Genomic DNA, 10,818 nt, shown 5'->3' with positions numbered 1-10,818 from the left:
ACACACAACACACACACACACACACACACACACACACACACACACACACACTTACCCTCTTAAAAGGTAGAAATATCCTTGTGTTCCAGATGAAATCAAGTGCTTCAACCCAATGGTCAAGAGCCATTGTGAGAAACAGAACCGAAAGTGCCAGGACAAAGTGTACGGGCCGCAGTGTGTGGCTGTACGGCCAGTGAAGACGGGCAAGGAGGTCATTGGTACTGGTACATGTACTCAGGACGGCGTCAAGTATGGTAGGCTACTATTCTCTTTACAAATCGTTACCTCAGAATTACAAACGTCTATCTATCTGACCTTTTTTGGCCGTGTTGAGACCAGAAACCAATTAATGTTCTATCTACTCTATCAAAATCACATGATTATCCGGGGTCTTTATTAATTAAGATAATTAAAGAATTGCATTCGCAAAAGCTTGACCTGTTGTGAAACTCAAAATGTTTGACGTCAAATTTCTCCAAAAAACCCCCAAAACAAAACCGAATAGATAGCACTTTGTACTTCTAATGTAGCGAAATATCGACTTCTTAACAGTATCTGAACAAATCTGTCTACCCGGTTGTTGTTGTTGTTGTTGTTGTTGTTGTTGTTGTTTTTTTTTTGCTGCTTCTGCTGCTGTTGCTGTCGTCATCGTCGTGGTCGACAATACATTGGTAATTATCTTCGAGCTCGGTAAGTTGCATAAGGTGCACAACTGTATTCATTTGTTCTAATTGTCATTCCTACGTCCTCCAGACATGCACCAGTGCGCAGCTCGAGGCGACCCACATTACATTACTCTGGACAGCTTGAAATACGACTTCCAAGGCAAATGCAGCTACACATTGGTGCAAATCTGCAACTCCTTCACTAAAAGCGACCGTTTCCCAACGTTCAGGTAGGCTGTCCTGGGTTATCTTAAAGATTTAGAAATAGATTATAGACTTAAGAAAAAGATTTTACCCTTGTGTAACATTCTAAAGAACACAATTTGTGCTGTATGTTCGAAGGTGAAACCCTTGATCAGCTAATGAGACGGAAAACTGAGAGAACATTCACAATGAGCATTCTGCGGAGAACTAGAAAACTCCCAAGAATACACATGTTATTTGAACCGTAAACTTTAACGCATTCATAGAGTTTGCGCACCAAAGAGAGATAATGCTATATTAACTTTTCCTCATACAATATCCATCAAAGAACATTAATTTTTTAATTTTTTAAAAGTAAAGACATAATAAGCAAAACAAATAAACAATCAAACCAAACAGCTACAACAACAAAAATAAATTACATTTACTTCATTCTTAGCACCTTTGCCAAAGTGGAATTTGTGTCCGAGAGTCGCATAACTTAAAAATAAATTTTCAGCGACAAAAACAGTCTTTCCTCCTCCGATTATGACTTAATGACATCGCATGCCTATCCTTATATTTTTGCATTTACCCATTATACGAGTTAATGCGTGCAATCTTTTTTTTTTCTTCTCAGGATTATATCTTCGAACGACCGAAGGAGGCCCAGTGATCAAGTGTCGTTCACCAGAGGCTTTGAGCTGTCTGTGAGAGGAATCAGATACACATTCAGGAGAGGAACGTTTAAAGTCAACGTGAGTGGTTGGCTTAGCTGGAGTTTTTAAAATAAGTTTTAGTATGAGTCTTATGGCATTCGCAACACAATTATATCATACAAAGGCCGGGGAATAGAGTTGGTACTAGTGGGTAACATACAAAGAAAAGAAGGGGAGAGTTAAAAATGATGTATGGTCACTTTCAAGCACAATGGCGCCATCCCGAAAAATACTGTTTTGAGAAATCGCAGGTAAAGATTTTGGACCCTTGTTCTGTTTCTTTAAAGACAAGGAGAGATTTCTCTACAACCAAACAAATATACACTCCATTGAAATAAAACTTCTCCTATAGGTAGGACAAAACCCACATTTTCGTGGAGATCAAGATTTCTGGAAACCCCCGAAATCTGGGTTAGCCCACTTGTCCTTAAAAGCGACCATATATATACACACACACACGTATATATATATATATATATATATATATATATATATATATTTATTTGTGAGGTGTACTGATAAAATGAGTTACTTCTCGGATTCGAGCCCTATGAACATAGGTAGATACGTCAAATGTACAAGTTGGGTTTACACAATTTATTGATATAGTATGTTTAAAATGTCGCTATCCGTTTTTGAAACGAGGACCTATTGAATGAGAGGCGAACACCGCACCTCTAGACCACGAAAGCCTTTCCGGGAAGAAAGCATAATGTTCATCACCAACAACATCAACGTCATCAACAACAACAATAACAATAACAGCAACAGCAACAACAACAACAGAAACAATAGCAGCAACAGAAACAACAACAACGACAGCAGCAGCAAATACAATAACAGTGACCAAAAAGTATTCCTTTACATGTACTTTTCTTCACAGGGTATGAAAAGAAACTCACTCGACTTCAAAGATGGAAATATCAAGATAACTACAGAGAATAAGGGCAGAACGCCCAAACTGACGATTGACACGGACTTCTGTCTTCAGATCTCTTGGGACAATCGGATGAATCTTTATGTAAGTGTTTTTCATTTTGTTTCTCTCTCTGGCAAAGGACGCATCTAGATCTATATCCAAGATGGAATGATGCTGGATTTAATCACGACCCTAGTCGAGTCCCATCGTTGGTTGTTGGGAAAATTTCGTGGCTCTCATACAATGCCTACAGTAGAATCAGCGTATATTCAAACCTGCTATGATGGATGTCCCCTCCCCCCTGTACAACACGGCCATTGGTACTGACGGCCACTTTCCATTTCTCCCCTTGCGGTTTTTTTTTCTATATAATTTCACTGTTTAAAACGGTCAACTGCCCAACGCAGCCGCAGCCACCATATTTCATCAACCAAAATCGAAAAAAAAAAAACTGTCCAAGAATACCCACTCAAATATTTCTTCGCTTGACACTCTGTCATAACCAGGAAGATCTACTCCTAGCCTTCTCGGACAAGGTCGAAAAATCTCGGAGGTCCAGTGTGCAAGTTGCGCACGCTAAAGATCCCAAGGTCCAAAATTGATAAGAGTAGGCTTCGGCCACCACCCTGGCAAAATTCAAAATTTCTTACCAATTGAAAATGTTTGATGTGTCCTGCGTGCTCATATGACCTTATGCAATTGCGAGCGCCGTAAAACGTTTACAACCCCCCCCCCCCCAACAAAAACAAACAACAAACAACAACAACCATTTACATAGACATACATATCGAGCTAAACTCGATACGACAAAGCAAGGAACAAACCTTTGTCTTGTATGAGAGAACTTAATTGTCAACGTTGGAAGACACATTAACCCCATGCCATACCATAATAATGTTATCTCTCTAGAGAACGTCTAACATTTGTGAAGAATAGTAAAATGGTATTTATGGTGTGAAAATTACGAGCTTCATCGCCATGTATATAGTAATAGGTTTGGGTTGCTTTTTATGATAACGCAGATTTTTCTGACATGCATTAGTGGGATGAAGGATCTAGAGCACAAAGTGCTATCAAGACGTAACATCAACTTGTTTCTCACCCTGAACTGGTTGTGTGTGCGCGCGCGCAAGTGTGTGTGTGTGTGTGTGTGTGTGTGTGTGTGTGTGTGTGTGTGTGTGTGTGTTAGTCTGTGGGTACGTTTTACTACGATGATTCATTAATTTGTACTTTTGTCCCCGTCAGGTTAAAGTCCCGAGTGTTTACAAGAACCACACGTGTGGCCTATGCGGTAACTATGACGGGAACAAAAAGAACGAATTTGTCATACCAGGCGACGACAGACCAAGAAAGGGGGCCTTCTTGAAGTATTATATGGCGCCTGATGATTCTGGAAATGTCAAGTGGGTAACCTCTTAGATTTTTTTTGCAGTGCACCTGTAAACAACTAGAAGCATAACAAGCTCCAAAATGAACCCCCCCCCCCAAAAAAAAAAAAAATAAATAAAAAATAAAAAATAAAAAATAAAATAAAAAAATAAAAAAATAAATTAAAAAATTAAAAAATAAATAAATAAATACATAAATAAATAAATAAAAATAAAAATTTAAAAATTCTACCTACATATTTACTTTTTCTAATCTTGAATTAACGTCAACATTTGGAAATCAGTTTCGTTTCGCACCGAAGCCGGCGGAGAGAGAGAGAGAGAGAGAGAGAGAGAGAGAGAGAGAGAGAGAGAGAGAGAGAGAGAGAGAGAGAGAGAGAGAGAGAGAGAGAGAGAGAGAGAGAGAGAGAGAGAGGCGATTATAACAATAGGTGAGAGAGATGACAATTGCTTTTGGGTAGAGGAGTAAGAGAAAGGGTAACGACTACAACTAAAGTACCACTGATTTCTTCTCTCATGAAGATGAAGAGATGTTTAATAATCAACATGTGAATAGATATGCAATAATATGTGTGGATGTATTGAGTGCAGATAAGGAATACTGGGAATGTAAAGATATTCAGTAATACTTACTTGTGTAAGATATGCAGTAATACCTACTTGTGTAAGATATTCAGTAATACTGACTTGTGTAAGATATGCAGTTATACCTACTTGTGTAAGATATTCAGTAATATGAGAGCAGAAATAATGAGTAATACACTTTTCTCAAACTGCGTACTGTTGTGAATTTTTGTTGTTGTTGTGGGGGTGGGGGTGGGGGTAGGTTTATAAAACACCGCTAAGTAAAACATTGTAAACTGACTCCAGTCCATATAGTTTAACCACATTTGAATAACAATACAGTTACAATGCAACGTTACTAGGTGGAAAAATTTCTTCTAAGCAATATATATTTTGGCTAACTTAAAAATTTTGCTGGGACAAAAATTATAGTAAATGATACAACTAGTAGTCCTCCCATAATATGCCTTTTAGCAAAAAGAAGAGAGACTTATTCTTGTACACAGAAATCGAACTGAATGACACAATCTTTATTGGCAAAGCGCTACTTTAGAAATACAAAGTTGGCCATTTTGAGTTGCAATATTAAGGTCATGATGTCAGAAACCAAATTTTCGATCTGCTCTATCAAAGTCACAACATTTTGCGGAGTCGTTATCAAGATATTCAAAAAAATTGCTTTCGTAAAAGCTTGACATGTGTGAAACGCAACACTTTTTACGTCAAATTTATCAGAACTAGGCACTGAGCAGCAGATAGAACTTTGTAATTCTAGTGCAGCGAATGGTTATATAATATTATGTCTGTCCTTTCAGGTGAAAGAGTGTTGGCCTGCCGTGAGGGCTACACGCGCTATGGCAACTTGTGCTACCGTTACGTCGTGAGCTACGTGGATTGGTACAGTGCAGGCATCACCTGTAGCTACGACGCAGCTCAACTCGCGAGGTAAGGTGAAACCTAAGATTCTTTGGTGGAACGGTACTTGCAGTAAAGTTAAGGGCCACCGATAATTACAGGTGTTACAAGAGCAAAACAAAAGCAAAAAAAAAACCCAAAAAAAACAGAAATAAAAAAGAAGGAGAGATCAGGACGACACACATTATTTGATAGATAGCAAAGAAGGAGCAAACCACACCATAGCACCCGCCAACCACCCTCGTTGTAGTCTATTAGTCGCGACTGTATTGGCGGACGAAAGCAATACACAATTATGGTAATGTCAGCCCTAAGCTCTTGGCTGTTGTGCTAAAGGCACCCGGGAGGTCCGCTTAAAATAATAATAATAAAACTAATAATAATAAGAATAATAATAATAATGATAATAATAATAATAATAATAATGATAATAATAATAATAATAATAATAATAATAATAATAATAATAATGATAATAATAATAATAATAATAATAATAATAATAATAATAATAATAATAATAATAATATATTCTCAACCCTCTGCGGTTACTACACCCAACCATTGCCACAGTGGTGTCTTTCCAGTGGCTTCCCCTTTACATTATAACTGGCCTCCCTTCAAGATTTGTGTGTGTGTGTGTGTGTGTGTGTGTGTGTGTGTGTGTGTGTGTGTGTGTGTGTGTGTGTGGGAGGGGGGGGGGGGGGGGGGGGGTGAGGTGTTAACCTGTTTTTACGCCCATACCCCCCATATGGGATGAGGTTTAAGGGGGGCCCCCCCCCCCCCCCCGCCCTACCTGTCAGGGCCAATTCGAGCTGGGAGGCTTAGGATATAACATTCCAGCAGAATGACTTAGATACTCTATAACAATTTCCTTCCTTCTCATCGGAAATCGAACTCGGGACTCGTGCGCGAGACAGCGAAACGCCTAACCGCAGCTCGCTAGACATCGGTCTTCGGGACTTAACAGGCTAGGTTCCAGAAGGGTTTGGAAAAAGTTGGAACTACTTGAACTCTGCCCCCGCCCCCACCCACCCCTAATTTGAGCAATACCTAATTTCCTACTATATTATATTTAGTGGGGAGGGGGGGGGGAAACGTCGACAAAAGGGCCATTGAATAAGGTGGGGGTTGAGCTTTAGCAGCAAACGTTGAATTGTAATATTTATATTCCAGGTATGACACTCAACAAAATGCTCAACTGGGAACGTTTATCCAGCAATCAGTCTGTCAACAGCAGGGGTGCACTGGTAAGTCTCCGAGCATTTTAATAATAATAGATAGCTTTTGTATAGCGCAAATTACCACTTAATAGTTAGCTCCATGCGCTTTACAATCTATATTATTACCCCAGAAGACCTGATAGCGTTCTGAAACAATCTCAACTTCCTGGGAAGATTACAGTGCAAGCTGCCATCTTTAGGAGCTAAACCGCTAACATACTGACAAGACCTTTCGCTGAATATGGCCAGGTCCCCATTCCCACCTGAGTGAAGTGAGGACAAATCGTGTAAAATGCCTTTTCCAAGGACACAACGTCGGGCCTGGGGTTCGAACCCCAAACCCGCAATCTCGCGATCCTGTGTTCGCTTGCCCAATCACTAGACTACAGACGCACTTTTATAATACATGCATTATTGCTGCATGTTTCTTGTGTCAGGGGGGCCCGGGGGAGGGGGTTCAACAGTCGAATGTGATCCGCTTCTATCAATTCTTCCTACTATTGTATCTGCTTCGGGGAAATGTATCGACTTGCCCTAACCTACAGCAACCTGATAACGGCATTGATTGGCAATTTTTGGGGAGTTAGTCCACAGTTTTCCTTTTACCCTTTTCTTTCAGAACTATTACACTTTTCTGGGCACAATATAGGTTAGGTAGAAAAGCAGTCTGTCGGACTGACAGGACAACCTCATATTTATTTATTGAAAAAAAACAACAACCCTTTTAGTACGAACCTCTATTTTTACTTGCAACTTTTCTTCAGAAGAAAACTTCTAGAACAGAAGGAAGGCTGTAAAATGTGTGCTGGGAAAATGAGTGGTTTAAAAAAACAAGCAAAACAAAACCAAAGTGTGTGTGTGTGTGTGTGTGTGTGTGTGTGTGTGTGTGTGTGTGTGTGTGTGCGTGTGAGTGTGTGTGTGTGTTTGTGTGAGGGGCGGAGGGGGGAGGGGGGCGTAAATCCACTAAAAATGAGAGAGGTAAAAGTACATTCACTTCAGAGGTTTCAGCGTAGTTCAGAGTAGAAGAAGGTACATGCCTGGAGGTCCAGATGTTCCACGTCTTATACCTGCTGCACCCGAAAGGATTTTCTTCAATGTTCTTTGACACTTACACAGACATATACATGGAAGAAGGACACATGCCTGTTCATATGTGTATAGTCGAAACTGCCTGAACGAAACTTAACGGAAACCTGTCCTGGACCGAAATATGTCATTACTGAATATTCCCCCACTCCCCCGCCCCCTAGGTGAATTCCAATATAATACACTGTCTAAGACGGAAACCTGTTCAACCGAGAAACGGAAGAGAAACCCCCTCCACTGAACACTGATTCGATACTAAACTCCCTAGTTAGGTTAGAGCCGATGTAACCAAACTTGGGAGTTTTGTATCGAATCAGGGTTGAGTGGGCCTCCAAAGGGAAAGGATGCGGTTTGTTAAAACAAATGTAATATTTATTAAAAGGCTCTTGCTCATAATATGACCTTATGCAGTTGCGAACGCCGTAAAATTCTTACTAAACTAAAAGCCCTTGCAGGTTGTTACCCCGTCCACACAAGCCTCGAGTGGTGCTGTTGGCGAGAATGGTGTGTGGGTGTATAATCTCACCATTGCTGGGTAGCCAGAGGTGTGAAGGTAATTTGACTAATGCCTGCGGCCCTGATCTCTGGGCCTGCCGATAAAAAAAGTTCCTTGAATTGTTGTTACATGCAAGAGAGGAGGTATTGGTCGATTGAGGTTGTTACAAGGTTTGAAACAAAGGCGACGTTCAATTATTTCTGTTTTTAAATTGTTCTAACAGTAGTCCTATGAGATGCAAGAATTGACGTCAATGGATAATAAGCCTTTCCGCGCGTTCACACCAAACACTCGGACGAGCGACAATGCTTCGAACCCTAATACAACAAACTGCGTTAGCTAGACCAACTCTCGGCCGTTGTTGTTACTTTTTGGTCTGAACCAAGGAGATTAAAAGTAATGGAGGATGCTCTGTGGGCGGCACCGAACGCCTGATAGGAGCCCTCTCTCGCGTCGGAACTGTGGTCTACCTGCGCTGCGCGAATCCCCGACTCACGCACTGAAAACTAGATAAGAAAGAAGGTTTTATTCCGAGGTCCTTGAGATTAGGCAAGTCAATTAGTAAAAATGCCTTGCATATGTGTTGTATTTAAGTGTAAGAACCGGTATGATGCTGCAGTGCACCGAAGTTTTCACAGTTAAGTTGTTTTCCTTAAAAAAAATTTATTTGAATGAAAGTGTTTTTATGCCCCCAGCAACACAATTTAGATCATTAACATTCATAAGAGGATGGCTCCGGCGCTTTATGCCAAGGCCAACCCAGGCTGAAAGGGATACAACATCCCAGCAGAAAGACCGAGATACTCAATTTTTTAAAAGTATTCTTATTCTTCTCTCTCTCTCTCTCTCTCTCTCTCTCTCTCTCTCTCTCTCTCTCTCTCTCTCTCTATAGATAGATAGATAGATAGATAGATAGATAGATATATATATAAATAAAAATTATTATGTGTGTGTATGTATATACATATTATACATTTCTATTGTTTTCCATTGTGTGTGCTACTGTTGTCTAAATGTAGATATGTGGAGGCTCCATTAGAATATGAAATCAATACTCAACAACAATAATGATGAATATTTTCTATGTTAAAGAAACACCAAACCATATCAGATGAGGGGAGAAGGTTGGATGGGGTGGATAAGAGTTTGAGTCTTGTTATATAGAACTATACTCGGTTTAATTCTATTGTTGCAGTCTTCACCTAAGATCCCACAATCAATAATTCCGGTTCACTTAAGATTCTGCTGTTAAAAAAACCCACCAAACAAAGCAACATCAAATTTTAATACACAAGAGTCATCACTGAGATAAATTATCCCCCCCCCCCCCGGAGTGTAATAAGGGACTAAAAACGCTGCTCTCCATATCATACTTTACTAAACAAAAAAAAGAAAAAGAAGATAACTTTCAAAGGTCATCCACGCTCATGCATGCGATCACACCTCAAAAGGTGCTGTTATCTCTTTTTAAAGAATATTTGAAATCATTGTGCCCTCTACTTTGTGAAAACCAGGAAACAAAATTATTGTAATTAATAATGTTATTATTTATAGACCAAGACATATTGTTAGCAATCAGATAAAGCTGGCATCGACCCTCTGTTGTGTTCGCTATTCCTTACACATAAAGTTAGTTATGGCACACGCCTAGAATCATGCAATCATAATATCTTAAATTCAGTTTTACAGTATATTTTTATCCATTTCTAATAATTAAATATTTTGGCATCTTGAAAGATTATCTTTATAACTTGGTATGTTTGATAATTTTATGTTACTTGGACACGTTTTCTTCTTATTTTACAAATCTTTCTGATTTTTAAACTAGATTATAACATAAAACTCTTAAAGAATTGAATAGTCCGTATCACACACATAATCTTTTTTTCTCCCTGTCATTATCCGTCAGCCCGTCAGTTGATCACAATCTCTCTCTCTCTCTTTCTCTCTCTTCTCTCTGTCTGTCTGTCCGTCTGTCTGTCTGTCTGTCTGTCTGTCTGTCTGTCTGTCTGTCTGTCTGTCTGTCTGTCTGTCTGTCTGTCTGTCTCTCTCTCTCTCTCTCTCTCTCTCTCTCTCTCTCTCTCTCTCTCTCTCTCTCTCTCTCTCTCTCTCTCTCTCTTATTTAATTTTCCCCATTCTCCTTCGTCCCTTCCCAAGGCCCGCCCCTCCTCTTTCATCCCTGCTCCATCCCCTCTTCCTTGCGTGCATTCCCCCACCCCGCCCACCCCCACAACGTGGCCCAGCCCGATAAGATTCTATAAAAAGAACCGCCACAGTTCGTGATTTAGCCCACACTCGGCGGCCATATTTGATCCCCACCGCGGCGTGCTGCTCGTGGCGCCGCGAAGAGAGAGAGGAGGCTCTATTAGTTCTAAACTCCTTGGTCTCAACACAAAAAAGGGAAAAGAGATTTTTTTGGAGTACATTTAACCAGTAGGCCGTTGTCGTTAGAATGACTGTCTCTTTTCCGAGTGTTTGGCGTGATCACGCAGTTTGTCAGAGAAAGCTAAGATAGTAACAGGGAAGGTGCGAAGACCCTTGAACCCAGCGCGTGCGGGCAGGCCATATGTCCCGCACCCTCTCCTCTCTCTGCTTCTGCCCCCCCCCCCCCCGCGGGGGAAAAAACAAAAACCCCCTTTTGAAAAAGATGAAAAAAGTTT

At 40.3% G+C, this 10,818-nt stretch overlaps 2 protein-coding genes across 2 annotated transcripts in view; one reads left to right on the top strand and one right to left on the bottom strand.

Moving 5' to 3' along the window:
- Positions 1-1,803, top strand: part of LOC101859424 (IgGFc-binding protein) — a 4,069-nt gene extending 2,266 nt beyond the window's left edge. Inside the window, exons 4-6 of the mRNA XM_035971076.1 lie at positions 90-254; positions 754-895; positions 1,489-1,803. Coding sequence (XP_035826969.1) covers positions 90-254; positions 754-895; positions 1,489-1,636 — 455 coding nt within the window. The 3' untranslated portion in view covers positions 1,637-1,803. The remainder of the gene's footprint in view (positions 1-89; positions 255-753; positions 896-1,488) is intronic.
- A 6,381-nt stretch (positions 1,804-8,184) lies between these two features.
- Positions 8,185-10,818, bottom strand: part of LOC101859183 — a 38,139-nt gene continuing 35,505 nt past the window's right edge. Inside the window, exon 4 of the mRNA XM_035971075.1 lies at positions 8,185-8,252. Within this exon, the coding sequence (XP_035826968.1) occupies positions 8,185-8,252 (68 nt within the window). The remainder of the gene's footprint in view (positions 8,253-10,818) is intronic.

Source organism: Aplysia californica, unplaced genomic scaffold (genome assembly GCF_000002075.1).
Source record: "Aplysia californica isolate F4 #8 unplaced genomic scaffold, AplCal3.0 scaffold00370, whole genome shotgun sequence".
Lineage (NCBI taxonomy): Eukaryota > Metazoa > Mollusca > Gastropoda > Aplysiida > Aplysiidae > Aplysia > Aplysia californica.
Note: the sequence above shows the minus strand (reverse complement) of the source record. Positions and strands in the feature narration are given on the sequence as shown.